Source organism: Lodderomyces elongisporus, chromosome 4, assembly GCF_030384665.1.
Source record: "Lodderomyces elongisporus chromosome 4, complete sequence".
Taxonomy (NCBI): Eukaryota; Fungi; Ascomycota; class Pichiomycetes; order Serinales; family Debaryomycetaceae; genus Lodderomyces; species Lodderomyces elongisporus.
Genome location: NC_083676.1, coordinates 1,739,668 through 1,757,188, shown reverse-complemented (window position 1 = coordinate 1,757,188; position 17,521 = coordinate 1,739,668). Strand labels below are relative to the sequence as shown.

Here is a 17,521-nt window from a genome sequence, read left to right as displayed (position 1 = left end):
TTTCAATTTTTGTTCAACTTATTTCTCAAACCCATACACTCTCTTTGTTTTTCCTCCAGCCTCTCTAGCATTCAACAATCATGGTTTGTTTTCCTGCAAATGGTAATGGTCAGGCTTGAACCAATAGGTTTTGAGAGCCTCCCAACATTTATCCGCAATACCCACAGCATCAGAGCCACTCACTGTGGACTTACCCTCAATGTAAACTTTCAATTTCGGTTCCGTACCCGAGCCTCTACACGTGAACCTCACTGACAAGTCGCGATCGTCAGCATCTTTGCCATATTGATCGAGTGGCTTTAAAACGGCAGTAATCATTTGTGAATGCAGGTCAACTGGCAAATCGGGAACATGATCTCGTGTCAGTAACTCATATCCAATCGTCAAATCTCTCCAATCTATAACTTTGAAATCACCAATCTCAGTAGGGTACTCCTGACCCTTGTATGAATCTCTAATATCTTGGAAGATCTTACCTGTAATGGAGACATCATTCACTCTATAATACCCATTAAAATCTTTGAACCAACCATATCTCTGATATCCTTCTTCCAACTTATCAAAAACATTCTGAGTATTGTTTGCAAACCATTGTTGGTATAATTGCAAAAACGTTACCGCCGCTGAAACTCCATCCTTATCATGAACTAAGCTAAACATAAACCCAATAGCCTCTTCATATGCAAATGGTACCAAATAATCTTCCTTCTCCAAATCAATGGCCTTATTACCAACCCATTTAAAACCAGTTAAGGTGTCAGCATAATGGAAACCATCTCTTGCAGCCATAGCCTTGAGAATTTGCGACGAAACAGTAGAGTTCAATAAGTATGTCTTTTTGAGCTCTTCTTTAGGCAATGTTTCAATCACATACATTGCAAATAAAAACCCAATCTCATTGCCTGTTAATTGCTTAAATTTACCGGATTTGTCAACAACAGCTACACTAAACCGATCAGCATCTGGATCATTTGCCACAACTAAATTGATGCCCTTTGCTTTTGCAGTCTCCATAGCCAAATCCAATGCACCTTTCTCCTCAGGATTGGGGAAACTCACTGTGGGGAATGCCGGATCAGGAACTGCTTGCTTTGCAACCACCTCATATCCTTGTTTCAAGTTGAATAATTTCAAACATTGTTCAAATACATCTAACCCCACCCCGTGCATTGGAGTATAAACAAAATTAAAGTCCAAGTCATGGTTCTTGATCAATTTGTGTTTCACAGCATCAACATATTTCTGCACAATCTCCGTTCTTACGTGCTTCAATTTGCCATTTTCTATACCAAGTTTGAAATTTCCAACAACATCCCAAACATTCTCTTTGCTCCATGGGATTAAATTCTCTTCGATTGAGTCCGAAATTTCACTATCAATAGGAGGAATGATCTGACATCCATTTGAATAGTATACTTTGTATCCATTGTCCTTTGCTGGGTTATGTGATGCAGTGATCATAACACCTCCCGAGGCTTTTAACTCATCTATAGCATATGGAACTATGGGCGTGTGCACATATTCTCTCAAAGCGGCATCTTTTGCATTTCCTCCAACTTCTCTACCGTCTTCTCCATACTTGTTATTTTCACCATTTTCACCATTTCCACCATTTGCACCATTTGCACCAAATTGGAACTTTGCTATAGCATCTTTATCTCCCGAGAGCGCCAATGATTCCAGTGACAAGTGATCTACTGATCCCAAATAGTAAACTACTAAGCCTTTTGCAAGTGCCACACTCGCCAATAACTCAGCATACCTTTGCGAATGATACCTATGATCATATCCAACTACAATAGATGGAATTTCATTCAGCTGAGCCTTATTGATGAGAAAGCTGACAAAACCCTGAGATGCCTGTAACACGGTAACATCATTCATATGTGCAAAACCCGACTCCATGGATGATCTTAACCCAGCAGTGCCAAAGGCAATCCGTGGATACAATTTTGCCTGCAATTTTGTATAGTCTTGAGCATCTAATAATTGTTGGATTTCCAGCTTGGATTTGGGATTGGGGTCAATTGATAACCAATCCTGTGCCAATTTATTTATTTCTTGAGTGGAAATGCTCATCTTATTGTTTTGTAAATTGTCAAGAAGGAAGGTAAAGAAAAAAAAAAATAATCAAAATTGATATCAGGGAAAAGAAAAGAAAGAACAAGGATAAGAAAAGGAATCAAGGATAAATTGGTGATTTATACTTTAAAGGAGGTAATAATAGTACGGTAGATCAAAATAGCGCAATCCGTTCGGGTTTAATTTTTTTTTATTACTTTTTTTTTGCTTTCTTTTGCTTTCTTTTGCTTTTTTTTTTTTGCTTTTTTATTGTTTGCAGCAAACTGTAATTAAGTGTGGGTCAAAGGGGAAAACTTACACAATTAGTAAAGATAAACAGAGATATTAAGGGATCGGGATTAATTGAGAGTATCAACTGTACCGGATGGTTTGGAAAAACAAGTCTTAGTTGTGATACACTGGTATATAGTCTGTACACTAGTATATAGTCTGGCCACACTCGTCTAAATCGACGTATGGTTAACCGACTTAATTATTTATTGATTGACCGACCGAGTCACCAGTATATTGCGTATTAATTGTATATTGTCGCTTCTATACTCCTTCTAATCGTAGACATCTGCACACGTCATTATACCCATCCAAATGAACCAACTCCAAATTCTGGTTCTTGGCAATATCATCCACATTAGAAAACAACCTTAAAACATTCTTACCCTTGCTCATACCTTCTGCAAACTCTACACTTTCCCAAGCACTCCATGTCTTTGTCTTTTTCAGATATATCGATGACGAGATTCCATCCTCATTATTTACAAAAAGCACCGTTGAAGTTGGATCAATAACAAAATTGTCTACCTTGAAATCAAACTCAAATTTCTTCACTTCTGCAATTTTCCTCAAATCAATCACTTGTATAACGCTTACAATACCATGGTCTTTATCAATCGTTCCATCAAAGATATCAGACAAAATAAACAACCAGTACCCATTTGCTGCAAACTGTATCTGTATTACTGAGCGGTTTAACCTAGTTTTTGAACTTGAGGTTGAAATTGTGTGTTCCACGTACGGGACAGATCCAACAACCTCACCCGACACTAGATCGAATAACAGTATTTGCTTTTTATCATCCAATGCGATTAATTGTCCATCCACATGTATTGCCGCCAAATCCGTGCTAAAGGTGAGATTCTTTTTAAAGAGTACTTCTTGACCATTTGTGATTAAATACTCGGTCTCGGTAAATACAACAAACAAGTTGAGTTCAGGATGTGCAACAATTTCTGCTGCTTTAATTCCAAATTTCGCACCTGTAGAGAATTCCAATGTAGAACCATATGCAGCAGCAATCACACCGTGGCTGTTAATACAAAACTTTGTAATATCATCTTTCAGGCTTGTTTGCCACTTTGTGAATAAGTTATCAAAAAGACTGTATGATATGACTTCATTTTCATGCACCAAGCTAATAGTCTTATTAAGGGTCTCAAACCTTACATGCTTTTCAAGTAAATCTGAAGCATCAAGCTTCACTTTGAATACTCCATTGGCTTCGGATACACTAGCAAATCGAAACTTGTTTGCAGTGTATGGAAACTTTACCTTTTTGCTCTTGTGCTCGATAAACAACTTTTCTTTGGCTTCTTGAATCTGTTGTAACACACCATCGCCCGTATTTATCTTTTCCTCATCTATATTATCTTTGTCCTCCGTTTTTTCCTCTGGTTTGACTTCTAAGCTCAACACCAATCGTTCAATCTCTCTTCTAGCTTGATCGCGTTCTCTAAGAGCTTTTGCAGCAACATTCACTGAAGCATCAGCACGGTACAAAGCCATGCTGAGTTGTTGTTTCAACAGCTGTACAGTTTTTCGTAGTGTGAATAATTCAAGAACAATACTGTCCCACTCGTTCTGTAATGTTGAAAGAAGTGACGGAATTGATGATGTGGCAGGAGCTGGTGGTATAATGTTAATGTCATTGTTATCATTATCATTATTATTGATGTTGCTGTTGCTGTTGTTGTTAGGGTTTGATGAATCATTACCATTCCCATTTAATGAGCCAGGTATAGATGAGGTTTGTGACAAGGGGGTAATACGTAATGATATAAGCTCCCCTATAGTTAATGGTTCATCATTTATTGGATCTTTCCCACTGGTGAGAACGTATTTCTCTATGTATTTCTTTTCAAAAACGGACCCGCTCTTGGGCGATGCAACGGGATTTTGAATTGGAAGTCCCGAAAGTGCACAAATCATGTTTGAGTAAAGGCTTTCTGAGGATTGCAGAAAGAAAAATAAAAGAAAAAGCAAGAAAGCAAGAAAGTGATAATAAGATTGATAGTATTCAAAATAATTCAAATGATAGGTGATGATTGGTGACAAACAAATGTGAAATTTAGGTGATGTTTTATTGTGCGGCGTGCTTTCAAACACTTCAAGAACATCATCACAATATTATCAATTATTTTTTTTTTCCGCCCAACTTTTTATAAAGGTTGTTCAAAGGTAGCGCACTTACGTACTATAAAATGGTTGCCAAATGACATTCACCATGATCAAAAGGGTTAACCTGTAATACTCGTAGCAAAAAAAAAACAAACTAACAATAAGATATACATCATTAACTTTTAACAATATTAAATAAAAAGCAATAGTTAAACAATATACATTTATATATATTAAAGTGTTTATTTGTTCGTTAAAACAAGAAGAAATGAACGAGTCAACTTGAGTAAAAACAAATGGCACTATTAATTCACCACGAATTTAATATTGACGGGAGCTATGACTTCCAAGTCTTTTACTTTTCAACTTCATGGTAATGCTCATAAGCAGCAGGAGCATCTTGTCTGGCTGCTCTATACCTTCCCCTTCCCCTTCCTACCCTTCTACCACCACAAATTCCACAACAATGGCCCAAAAGGCTGAAAATCACCACTAATAATGCCGCCACCGCAGCTGAAAATGCAAACGCATAGAAATTTATAGACAAGAACGATTTGATTCCGAATTCACTCAAATTGTTATTAATCTGCTTTCTAACAAACACATAACAGCCAGTTACTAATCCTGCCCCTATGATTGCTGCTAGAAATACTAGCACTTGCAACATGAAGTTGAGAAACGACAAGCAACAATTATCGGGAGATACACAACAGCCCATCAATTGCACGACAATAGATATGAATGACAACACCGACGTTATTATCATCAACGCAAAACCCGCTTTGGTTAAGTTGTTGAGAGTCTTTAAGTCATTTTGCAAATTACCCGGCAAGTTCAAATCCAGAAGAGATAAATTATCAATCAACTGTTTCAACTCACTCTTGTATGTTTGAGATAACTGACTAATATCATCTGATTGTGAGTCGACACTTTTACCATCGATAGTTCTATTCAATTCCTCCTTTAGTATCTCCACTGGATCAAAGAAAAACCCAACTTTTGGTGCTGAACACCATGTATAATTGACATCTGAATTATCAAAATTATTGTCCATCCATTTTAATACCGAGCTGTTCGACGATGACGATGTTGAAGAAGAAGAAGAAGAAGAAGAAGTGGTTGCTGTTGTACTGTTTCCAGTTTTTTCACCACGGCAATATCCCCAAAAACTAGTCGAATATACATCGGCAAGACCCAACTCCAGCGCCGAAAGGTTATCCAAAACATCAGCAATGGCAGAAATTATGTCCGAGGCATCTGTGGTAGAAGAAGAAGTCAAACCTGAAGCTGCGTTAGCCCATGCTTCCACTTGAGAAGCTACTGTAGTTGCTAAACCAGTATTTGACGAGGTTGAAAATGTGGTGCCAGTACTAACTGTAGCAGTAGCAGTTGCAGTAGTATCTGCCCTCTTTATTTTCCTGCTTCCCGAACCAATCGATGTGCTAATGATTTGTCTCAAGTCTAAGCCATCTAAATGAAAATTGATTAAGTATGTTGATGTTAAATAATTGGCATTCTTGTAAGATCCAGCAATTGCAAAACATGAAAGTATTAAGCACGCTAGTGAAAAAAAGATGATGATAGCACGAAAACAAATCGACGTCATTTTGAAAGTAATTATATCTTATTTTTCTTTTCAATTAGCGATCAATTGCAAAGTGAGTAGTATACAATTATGTTGATGATTGACATTGACAAAAAAAAGTTTGGAATCCTTCTCTTTGCACATTTATATATACTTATACAGAGTTATATATATTCATATACATGTGCATATTTAAGCCACAGCCTCACAAAATCGTGTATTGTCAGTGCATCCGGCATGACTTTGATTGCACAGAAAAGCATTGTGAACAAAGATTATGGAGTTTTAATGATTAAGCATTTTTTTTTCCGGAGAGAAACAAATAGTAATATAACAGGCAAAGGATACGAAACTTGAGCTAGACGTTTATCATTCAATACAGTCTAAACAACAGCAAAGTTGTGATACTGACGAAAAAAAAAAAACAGAAATGATTTGTACGAACAGTAAAGGAGGAAATGGAAGTAGTATAAGGAAAAGATGCCTTGTTGGCACATTTTTTCAATCTGATGAAGCTATTTTTAGAGATTTCGCGTTGGAATGTATCACAAAATCGGAAATACTAATATAGCATATGCTCAAGTCAAAACAAGTTGAGCATATAGATCGGTAATACTCTTGAGTTTGAAACATGATTGTTTACATGAATAACATTTGCAAAGAAGGAACTTTAATTGCAAAAGAAAAAAATAACCACGACTTATGTTTTCGAGTCTGGTGATACATCTACTGAAATCTATATGATCTAATATTCGTTGTAGTGCTCGTAGTGAATGCTTTTCAGTGCGAGAGAGTGAGAGAGAGTGAGAGACCAAAAAAAAAAGAAAACGAACAAATAAAAAACAAATAATCCGAGACATTTTGAAACAGCAGAGGGGAAGCAATAACGTGGTTTAAAAAAGGTTTAGAAAAGTAACTTGGAAAATACCTTGGAAAATACCTCACAACGAGTACCAACCACTGTGTTCTTTTTTTTTTTTTTTCAAAAGCAGACAAAATAGTGTTTGTTTATAGCAGTGAGGTGTGTTTATTGAATAAAAGTAGTTGTATATACTTTGCCGATAATTGTAGATCCAATCACGGGTAAAAATAAAGAACAATAACAATAAAGGAAAGAGTTAAAAAAGAAAATAAAAATAAAGCACTGGTATTTGCATATACATGGAACCAATCAGTTGTTTCTAAATTTTCAAGTTCAACCTCAACACAAAACACAAAACACAAAACAGAAAAAAGAAAGAGGAAAAAAGAAAGAGGAAAAAAGAAAGAAGAATCTTGAACATGCAATAATGAGCCGCAAGCACGTTACAAAAAGAAAAAAAAAGTAAATAAAACTAGTCCACCCACGTACGTAACTTCAATAGCGATATAGTAGCAATGGTATAGTTTTCTACTTTTTTTTTTTTTGCCCCAAATTGCCTGTATTATATTTGACTAGATGTAATGTTTTATGGCATCCTGAGTCAGCTATACCTCATTTTCAAACATTTTAACGGAAAGATGGACAATCGGTTGCGAATCTATCCACAAAAAGTAGACGTTGAGTATACATACGGTATACTTACAAGGGCAGATGAAGGAAATTAAAAAGCAAGACAAATGAAATGGAACACGAAAGAAACTAGAAAGAAACAAGAAGGGAGACAAAAAAGGTCAAAGAAAGGAAAAAAAGAAGGCAATAAAAAAAGGAAACAAAAAAGGAAAAAAAACTGTCTATTCCTCTAAACCAATAAATCCATCAAGAAGCTCTTGTTCCAAGTCTTCTAAATCCACATCCCCATCCTTTCCGCTACTGACATTGTCATTTCTTCCGTCATGTGTAGGACCGTCACCATCTGCATCATCCTCTACTTTTCTTTTTTTGCTATACATATCTTTGATGAATGAATCGTGTCCATTTGATTTTGCTTGCTCATCTTGCAATTCATCATCATCATCATCATCAACATCATCCTCCATTTCGTCGTCATTCAAATCATCAAAAGCACGTTTTCTACTGGTACTCAGATCCTCTCCAATTTCCTTATCATGATTGCCATTCTTTCTCTTGCTTTTCTCCCGATCATCTTTGACGTTAGTACCATCGCCACCATCATTATGATCTTCATCTTCATTGTCATCGGCATCGGCATCGGCATCGTCGTCGTCGTCGTCGCTAAGCTCAGCTAGGAACTCATCGACTTCTTGATTTGCGTCACCAATATCATAATCAAAATTTGCAAATGGATCGTCAGACTCGATTGATGCTTCTGCTTGTGACTTTGCTTTTTTGATATCTTCCAATCTTTTCGTATATTTTTCAACTTCATTGTCCTTAATTGTCCAGAGCTTTGGATTATTTGTGGGAATCAAATACTCTGTCTCATCTACTAAACTCCACGAGCTCAAGCACGAGAATAACCAATCAGGATTGACTATCTTCACTTTATCACCATACAATTTCTGAGCTACTCGAACTTTAAAGGTTGGACCATTCTCTTCACTTATATCTCGACATATGACATGCGTCACATCGGGATAAACCTCGTTCACGACATTGACACCAAATTGTTTACACCATATAACTATATCTGCCGAGTCTAAAGGCACACCTAATGGTATGATACCCGAGAACAAAATGGTAATTCCTGCAAGCGTCTTGCTTTTCATCTCCGGTATTATTTCGGTCAAATTCGGTTTGTTCGACAGACCTGGATTGGAGTCGTACCGGGTATAGTACTCACGATGTACGTCTTGTAGCACTTTGTCTAATGCAAATAGTTCATTGTCATCGTCATATAGTAAATTATCTTCTTCATCACTCACATCGGCTTCATCCAGTGAATCACCAGACTTACTTCCCTCAGATTGTCGTTCGTGTAACTGTTCCAAATCGTGTTGCAATTTAGCTAAAGGTCGATCATGCTGTTGCTGCTCAATCGATTGGTTTCGTGTAAGCGATTGTTCAAGAAGTAGATTTGTGTTTCCTTCACCACCACCCAACTCGAGTATTCGCTCAACTGGGTTCGATACTAACTCAGGCGAGCTTTCATCCACCTTTGTAAGTTCCTTCTCTTTGTCAAAATCCACCTCTTGATCAGTTTCTTGTCCCTTTTCTTGCACATCATCATTTTCTTGACTATTCCCTTGTTCTCTTTCTCCTTCTCTTTCTCCTTCTCTTTCTCCTTCTCTTTCTCCTTCTCTTTCTCTTTCTCGTTTTCGTTCTAGTTCTAGTTCTCGTTCGCGCTTCTCTTGGTCCTCTCGCTCTTGTTGCTGCTCAATCTTCAATTCTGCCGCAGCTTCTAATTTGGCAATTGATTTCCTTTTCTTAACTGGTCCAGTAAGTTGACCATTTTTTTTGGGTAAAAAACTCGAATTTATATCTCCAATTCCAACAAAAAAATCGTACGGCACAACCTTGATCAAATTGTTTTCCCATTGCCATACATCTCCTCTGTCGTCAATAATGACAACCATCGACTGATCAACCGGGAAAAGCCTTTTCAAATTTTTATGAGTCAAAGACCCACTCTCATCTCGACTCAAGATTCGATCACCAAAATATTTTCCTTCAGGGTCAATGATCTTCGCTATTGATAATGCGTAATTTCTTGTGGCCATGGTATAAATATGCATCTCATATTTTTCATCCATTTTTTTCAAAAATTCAGCTAAACCAGGGCGTACCTTGACGTAGTACCAACATTTCGTTGGCGCTAATTTGGGACCATTCCATCCAGGAGGCGCCACTGGATCCTCTTCGAGACAGAATGTTCTTACATCTTTCACTGCAGGGTAATTTGGGTTTTCAGGGTCCAGTTGCCATTCGCCCACTGTAGGATCCACAGTTGCATGGATAACAGTTTGATCCAAATCGACAACCAAAATCAATTTTCGTTCTTGGTTCAACCTATCCGTAGTGTTATGTTCAATTTTTGCAGCTTCATCGTAGCTTATTCTTAATTCGGTATTGTCATGCGACATGGCAATCGAGGCCCTTTCCTCGTAATCGTAACCTGAATAATCTTTTTCGTCATCTAAAGATTTTCCACACAAGGCACATAATCCACCATATTGTACCGTATGAGCACACGCTTCCTTAATATGTAAAATGTCAATGTTGCTATGTGTTATTTCCTCGTTTGGCGCAACATTGATCTTATCAACTTCGCCTTCAATGGGACTTTCAAAAGATCCAATGCACTCGACACGCATCTTCTTTGGCGGGTCTTCTTTTGAGTGTGGGTCATCTTCATATGTCCAGTATTTGTAATTGAATATCTCCATATGCTTTTCAATCTTGTCACCCTTGTGACAGAGTATCGAGGAGATGATCACCGGATACGGCAACGATGCTGGTAGTTTTATCGCAGTCAGTTCTGACATAGTTCAAGGTAAGTAGTTGGAGTTAGTAGTAACGGCGGTAATGTTTATAAACAGTGTTTGCAATTGAAAATAAAATATGACTAGCAACAAGTTGTGTGAGGGAGTGTTGATAGAAAGTTTTAGCTAGATGCAAAGCTAACAATGAAATCTTAGAAATTTGGGTTCAATCCAACCACTAAAAACTTGAAGCTAAAATTAGTGCAATTGGCGGGGAAGGGGTGCGGAAGTGAGGGCGGTCTGGCTCTTGTTTTTGCTCGTGCTATGAATAAATGGTTAATTCCTATTTGGTTTCAGTTATTGTAACAGTATACTGACAACTCGATTCAAGAGTTTGGAAATGCTAAAAGAACACTTTTGTTTTTCTATTTTTCTATTTTTCTATTTTGCTTTGTTTGTCTGTGTTTTTATTTTTTTTTTTTTTTTTTTTTTTTTTCGAAAGAAGTGCGAGACCTCGCAAACCCCGAAAGTTTTCTCTGACGCATTTTTGTGAGCTTTCCATTCCGTCAAAACATTCTTTCACCCCATACTCTGGATACTGCACATGCTCTTATGGCCTTTAATTGCTAAAGAACTATTTGAAGAAACGGTGTTTATAAGTTAAATAGTTTTTCATATTGTTGTTGTTGTTGTTGTTGTTGTTGTTGATTACTTGTAAAGACAATCCATGAAAGAAAAAGCCAACAGGATATGGGCGTTGGGCGCGTGTTTTGTGATTTTCAATTACAATAGTTTGTGTGCCATCAGTAACTTCGAGATCCTACACCCTTTACAAACTGGGTACTATTACAACTATAAACAATTTTCATCTTTATAAAATGCCACAGAGTTAGTGTTGGCTCTAGATTGTCTTGTTGACTCTTTATTTGTGCTTTACTACTAGGCAAGAAGAAAGTGAACGGATGTCATGAAGGAACAGTTTTACGTCATAAAAAAACATCCAAATCTAAAATAATATATAATACAAATTGTGTTTATCGTGCTTGTTTGTATCGAGCAAAAAAGCACACGGATAACTAGATTCTTTCTTTCTTTCTTTCTTTTTCTAATTGTTTTACTACTTTAGGTTCTGTTTTTATACCATATTATCAGTTGCAAGTCTATGATACAGCTTGGTACTCTTTAGATAAAGTGTGGATACTTTGTTAATTATTTTTTGGTCAACCTTAAGAGATGACGATGCCAAAATGACGGTGATGCAAACAAGGGCTCAGATTGAGGGGGTAGTATTATCAAGCCACTCAAAATAACACTAACGTTTCCTTCTTTGCTAAATCCGAGCAACTATTCTCATATAAACTGTTGCGAAACTCTCATCACCAACAACACCAACAACAACAACAACAACAAGAATAGCAATTTATTCTACAACTTCCGCATTAACATTTATACTCTTTTAGCTCCATCAACCAAACTGACTTTGCATCTTTCAGAGGAAAAAAAGAAATATGATCGAAACACGTTTACAATTATGTGATAATCATTGTCATTTCCACCCTGAGACAACAACAGATGATGCTGTGAAATTTGCCACAATTCTCAATAAAGAGAATGCAAACTCACCATTTTGCAAATATTTTTTCCACTTAATGACCACTCAGCATATTGATATTGAATGTCTTGATGTCTTACTTAGCAGAGTTGACAACAAAGATATCATCGTCCCTTATTTTGGCGTTCATCCTTGGTTTAGCCATTTATTTTACACTGGCGATACAAAACCAAACAAAATTGATCATTACAACAAAGTTTTGAAACCAACTTTTTCAAATGAATTACTATCTAACCTTCCCGAACCAATGAGTATACATCAGCACACCAAAAGAAGTATGGAGATCATTGAAAAGCACAATTTAAAGGTTTATGGGATTGGAGAAATTGGATTAGATAAATTGTTTCGAGTACCCGATGTTGGGTTTTTGGGAAATCCGAAAAGTAACAACATTGCAAATGACAATGGTAATAAGCTGCCGCCACCTGACAAGGTATTATCAAAGTCACGAGTTACAATACAACATCAGATGGACATTTTTAACCACCAGTTGGAGTTTGCACAACGTATGGACAAACAGGTCTCAATACATTGTGTAAAAGCCCACGGTGCTTTATTCGAAGAGGTGATGAAGTACTCTTCAACATCATCAAAAAAGTTAAAATCGACTACAACAGACTCACAAGCTACCACATCAACATCTGCATCGGGTTTACCGCCTTTAAGAGTAATATTACATTCATATACAGGCTCCATCGATCAAGCGAAACGATGGGTTAAGGAATGGCCAAAAGGCGGTAAATTGTTCTTTTCCTTGTCAAATTGGATTAATGGTAGTGAAGATAAAGAGGAAACATTGAAGGGTCTCATGGATATAGTGAGCCTTGATCAAATACTAACAGAGAGTGATATTCCTGTTGATAGACTCTTTATTGAGGATAAAACGCAAGAGTACTTGGATCATTTGTTAGGTATTTACGAAAGGCTAAACGTTTATAAACTGATAAAGTCTGACCAGATAGAGTCAAACATGTTATCTTCCATTAATGTACAATCATAGTACTAGTATAGTATTTTATAGTATTGATAATGATAATTTGTAATAATAATCACAAGAATTATAAAAGCTACAATACTAAACAATCTTTAAAATGATATTTAAATTCATAAATAGCTTCATAATCTGGATTTGATAATGTTAACAAACTCTGGTTTCAATGATGCACCACCAACCAAGAATCCGTCAATGTTTTTCTTGTCTTTAAATTCTGGAGCATTCTTACCGTTAACAGAACCACCGTACAAGATTCTAGTAGCTTCAGCTTGGTCTTGACCAATAGTCTTTGCCAAGTGCTCTCTGATACCCTTGTGGGTTTCTTCAGCATCATCTGGAGTAGCAGCCAAACCAGTACCAATAGCCCAAACTGGTTCGTAAGCAACAACAATGTTTTTCCAGTCCTTGATGATCTTGGAAACAGCATCCAATTGCCTAGCACAGACTTCTAAAGTAACACCACCTTTTCTCTCTTCCAAAGTTTCACCAATACACAAAATGACGCTTAAGCCATTGTCCAAAGCGTATTTGGTCTTTTCTGCAATGAATTCATCGCTTTCTTTGATGATGGTTCTTCTTTCAGAGTGACCAGTCAATGTCCACTTGGCACCAACATCAATAACTTGTTCAGCACAAGTCTCACCAGTGAATGCACCACATGGCTTGTTGAAGACATTTTGTGCACCAACTTGAACGGTTGGTTGTTTGTTCAATTCAACAGCAAGACTAAGGTACAATGCAGGTGGGGCAATGACAACTTCGACGTCCTTTGGCAACTCTTGTGAGTTCAAGTTGTCAATGATTTGTGTGACGGATTGCTTTGTACCGTTTGCTTTGAAGTTACCTCCAACGAAGAATTGACGAGCCATTTTATTTAGATGTGATTTGAAATGTACAGGTTTTATAATATTTACCAATTGTTGAAATAATTGATGAAAAAAACTGTAATAGATGGGAAAGAAGGAAAGAAGGAAAGAAGGAGAAGGAAGGGGAAAGGGGAGAGAAAAGGAAAAAAGAGAAAAATAAGTTTTAGGAATTAGTTCAATAAATGTGATTTTCGCTTGGAAAATTTCATAGGATCGGAGGAAATTGGGAAGCTCATGAACAATCCACTGAACCGTGGGGGTGGAGCTATGCGAGGGAGACAGAGGGCCTTAACATGCAAGGTCGTGCATACATGGACAAATGGTTGCATTCTGTCCGAACAACATATGCCACGGCTAACAGAACCGAGAAAATAGTGAGAAGGATATAGTACGTGCCTGTGTGGAGGTGTGTGGGTGTAGAGAAAAAAGTCAAAGAACGCAAATATTTTATACGAACACTATACTACACTGGTCTTTTTTTTAATACTAATTTCTTTCTTTCTGTTACTTTTCTTCTTTTCTTCTTTTCTTTTTTAATTTTCCCATCTAGAATTCCACAAATCTTTGTATTTGATACTTTCTTTCCTTTGCTTTCAACTTTTTCATCCTATTTTCGTTACTTTTGATTTTCTCTTTCTTCAAATTTTCATCCTTGTCTTTCCACATCCATTTATCCCTTATTTTTAATTTTTTAATCGATGGTTTTTATCACAGTTTCATATCATCAAAGCTTTCCACGCTTGTACAGTCACTCAATGTATCCTGCTTAAACTTTGAAATCAACTTATCTTTGTATCGCGAGTTTTTCGAATTGCTAGACGAGCGAATCTTCTTATAAGTGTCCTTGATCTTTTTATTCTTTTCTCGCAATGTCTCTACAGCATCTTTTTGAGCTTCAATCATCGGCTGTAGCTCTAGATCTGTAATCACATCGCCTGCATCATTATTCGCATTCACTTGTCTCAGAGCCTCTTTGGCTGCTTTTAACACCTCATTTTGAAGTTCGGCCTCAGACAAGTCATCCCAAGTCTCTAGTTTGGATTTGAGCTTATATCCTGACGCCTTCAGATCGCGTTTCATTACCAAATACTTGCAATGAGGTATATTTTTCAAACTTTCAAACTCCTCGTATGTCCATTTAAACCATTTCATCAAAAATACACGCGACCAGATCCCATGAGTCACCAAGACCAATATATTTGGAAAGTCATCTTGTCGGAATTGTCGATACAAGCTCTCATTTAAACTAGCAACTCTATCATACACATCTGCAGCACTTTCTCCATGCGGTATTCGGTAAAAGAAATGGCCATAATGAGCCCGCTCTTCCCAAATCTTTTCCATTTCTTCTGCGGACTTTTGAAAATTACCAAAATCTTGCTCCCTCATACGAGTTTCTTCTCGAACACAATAGTCAACATCTGGAAGATCCTTGATACCTTCTATAATATTATTGCATGTCTGTCTAGTACGTAAATACGGTGAAGTATAGAACATGATACTTTTCTTATTTCGTTTCCCATCGCCACTGTTGCAATCTTGTAATTCTGGGTTCTGCACAAAGTCCGCTAGTACAGTACCGGCTCTGAGTGCTTGAAGATGGCCCCTTTCCGTAAGCTCAACAAGGTGGTTGGGTGTATGCGAGTTGACTCTCTTGTCACAATTTCCAAGCGACTCACCGTGTCGAACTATTAAAATGTACTATTAGCCGCATGTTAGTAAATGTTGTGTAGGTGTTTGGTTCGCCAATGCATATACATACTGTCGGTTTTCCCATAATTATCGCTTTGAGATATCAGATTCAAGGCTTTGCAATTTTTAAATCTAATAGGAGATTATTCAAGACTTTGGTTGGATATATATGACACTTAGTTCCGAAATTGAAAAGGAAAGAGAAAGGGGAAGATAAAGAGAGAACGAGAAAGTGAGGGTGAGAGAAAGAAGTTGGGAGTGAAGAGGATCCGTTGGTGATACAAAATCAACATCCACAGAGAGAAAGAGAGAGGCAGAGAGAGAGAGAGAGAAAGCGAACTAATCTCAACCATCACCATATATCCACTCATCCGAAACGACCCCAACCGGTTTATACACAGGTAGATTATAAATAACAACACACTTACTTACTTACTTACTTACATTATTTATACTTTTACCATTCGAAAGCTTAACCAGACTTTGTATAAAGTGCATTGTCAAAGAGCCTTTGGTTAATGATATTGTTGTTGTAACTCTGTACATCGTTACGATCAATGCCACTACCAAAATAATTCTACCATTCTTTTCTTTTGTTCTTCTTCTTCTTCTTCTTTTCTTTTCTTCTTCTTTTTTTTTTTCTTTCCTTTTCTTTAGTAGAACATAAAACGCTTTAAAATTTGTAATCAAAGTAAATAAGAGATAGAATGTTGGAGAAGATTCTAAAGTTTGAGAGAATACTTTCTGATATTATGTTTCTAATTTATTCCATATACCAAAAAAAGAAAAACACAAACTAAAATCAACAAGATCCAGGGCAACGGCCACGGCAACTGCAACAGCCACGGTAAGAGTTACAACCACAGTAAGAGTTACAACACCAACAAACTACTCAGCTGTCAATTTTCTATTAATAGCAAAACTCTTTTGCAATTCTTCGTCGCATTTCTTCAATACATCCTCAGCTAAGACGTGAATAGAATGGCTCTGCAACATATTGTTGTATCTTGAAGGTTCTTGAGGCAATCTGAAAATAGATTTCCATTCATCGGTGCTCAATTCCTCTTCTCCCTTCTTGGACCTCTCCAAGTTCTCGTATTTCCTCTGCTGTTTCCATTGCTGAATCTTGGATTGCTCCTTTTGGTATTGTCTTTGGTAATAGTTAAAGTTGTTTTGATCGTAGTTGAAAGAGTCTACTTGACTACACAACGATTCTAAAAGATGGGTAGTTGAACCGGAGTTAGAAAGCAAATCAAGACTCTTGAATTCGGATTGTGCTTCCGAAGGAGTTGCTTGCTTATTGTTGGAAGTCAAGTACAAGTCCACCAATGCTTGGTTTTGAATTTCCAATTCCAATTTATCAAAAATGTTCAAATAAGAAACCTTGTTTTTCTCCAAATCCCTGGACTTCCATTTACCATCAATGTATCCATTCATGAAACCTGAAGATAATCTCACCGCCTTCAAATCGAGCTCTTGTCCTTCGCTGGACATGTTGTGAACAAGTATAAAGGCATTAGGGTTGAGTAATTGTTGTTGAGCCAACCCATCAATTAGTTGTGACGTAGCAAAGTTACCCGAGATAGATGACTGGAAATATCCTTGGAATTCAACACCATATCCAAGTTTTTTGAAATTTTCAAGCAACTCTTTCTGGTATTGGCTTCCACTTCTAGATTTGAATGACCCACCTTCGTATTGATCAGGGTATGGAAATGGGAAAACATGTGTAATGTCGATCAATGACTCATCTTCGAAACCCAATAATGCACCTGAAAACAAGGCTGGGTAGTGTTCTGATGTGTGTTTAATTAACGATAACAAAACAGAAGACGAGATCGTCACTGTATTTACAGATGATGGCTTGTATTTAGGCATGATTGAAATGAAATGCTTATATGATATGACTCTTGTGAAATATGATTATCTATCCCTTTAACTCACACACGATACACACTTTTAAGCACCCTCCGATTTTTTTTTTTTATTTAATCACT

At 37.0% G+C, this 17,521-nt stretch overlaps 8 protein-coding genes across 8 annotated transcripts; 1 reads left to right on the top strand and 7 right to left on the bottom strand. All coding sequences in view use genetic code 12, as the record gives it.

Moving 5' to 3' along the window:
* Window positions 1-78: 78 nt before the first annotated feature.
* Window positions 79-2,079, bottom strand: PVL30_003772 (uncharacterized protein; the record flags this gene model as incomplete). The annotated part of the gene is made up of 1 exon (XM_001526337.1): window positions 79-2,079. One exon carries the CDS (start codon window positions 2,077-2,079, stop codon window positions 79-81), a length of 2,001 nt encoding a protein of 666 aa, XP_001526387.2.
* Window positions 2,080-2,616: 537 nt separating this feature from the next.
* PVL30_003771 (uncharacterized protein) lies at window positions 2,617-4,284 on the bottom strand (the record flags this gene model as incomplete). The annotated part of the gene is made up of 1 exon (XM_001526336.1): window positions 2,617-4,284. One exon carries the CDS (start codon window positions 4,282-4,284, stop codon window positions 2,617-2,619), a length of 1,668 nt encoding a protein of 555 aa, XP_001526386.2.
* Window positions 4,285-4,828: 544 nt separating this feature from the next.
* PVL30_003770 (uncharacterized protein) lies at window positions 4,829-6,079 on the bottom strand (the record flags this gene model as incomplete). Its single annotated transcript, XM_001526335.1, has 1 exon — window positions 4,829-6,079. The coding sequence occupies one exon, from the start codon at window positions 6,077-6,079 to the stop codon at window positions 4,829-4,831; it is 1,251 nt and encodes a 416-aa protein (XP_001526385.2).
* A 1,692-nt stretch (window positions 6,080-7,771) lies between these two features.
* Window positions 7,772-10,423, bottom strand: fcp1 (CTD phosphatase Fcp1; the record flags this gene model as incomplete). Its single annotated transcript, XM_001526334.1, has 1 exon — window positions 7,772-10,423. One exon carries the CDS (start codon window positions 10,421-10,423, stop codon window positions 7,772-7,774), a length of 2,652 nt encoding a protein of 883 aa, XP_001526384.2.
* Window positions 10,424-11,868: 1,445 nt separating this feature from the next.
* Window positions 11,869-12,972, top strand: scn1 (Cut9-interacting protein scn1; the record flags this gene model as incomplete). Its single annotated transcript, XM_001526333.1, has 1 exon — window positions 11,869-12,972. The coding sequence occupies one exon, from the start codon at window positions 11,869-11,871 to the stop codon at window positions 12,970-12,972; it is 1,104 nt and encodes a 367-aa protein (XP_001526383.2).
* Window positions 12,973-13,088: 116 nt separating this feature from the next.
* TPI1 (triosephosphate isomerase) lies at window positions 13,089-13,835 on the bottom strand (the record flags this gene model as incomplete). Its single annotated transcript, XM_001526332.1, has 1 exon — window positions 13,089-13,835. The coding sequence occupies one exon, from the start codon at window positions 13,833-13,835 to the stop codon at window positions 13,089-13,091; it is 747 nt and encodes a 248-aa protein (XP_001526382.1).
* Window positions 13,836-14,540: 705 nt separating this feature from the next.
* On the bottom strand, window positions 14,541-15,609 carry PVL30_003766 (uncharacterized protein; the record flags this gene model as incomplete). The annotated part of the gene is made up of 2 exons (XM_001526331.2): window positions 14,541-15,533; window positions 15,595-15,609. The coding sequence occupies 2 exons, from the start codon at window positions 15,607-15,609 to the stop codon at window positions 14,541-14,543; spliced, it is 1,008 nt and encodes a 335-aa protein (XP_001526381.2).
* Window positions 15,610-16,412: 803 nt separating this feature from the next.
* PVL30_003765 (uncharacterized protein) lies at window positions 16,413-17,402 on the bottom strand (the record flags this gene model as incomplete). The annotated part of the gene is made up of 1 exon (XM_001526330.1): window positions 16,413-17,402. The coding sequence occupies one exon, from the start codon at window positions 17,400-17,402 to the stop codon at window positions 16,413-16,415; it is 990 nt and encodes a 329-aa protein (XP_001526380.1).
* Between the last annotated feature and the right edge of the window lie 119 nt (window positions 17,403-17,521).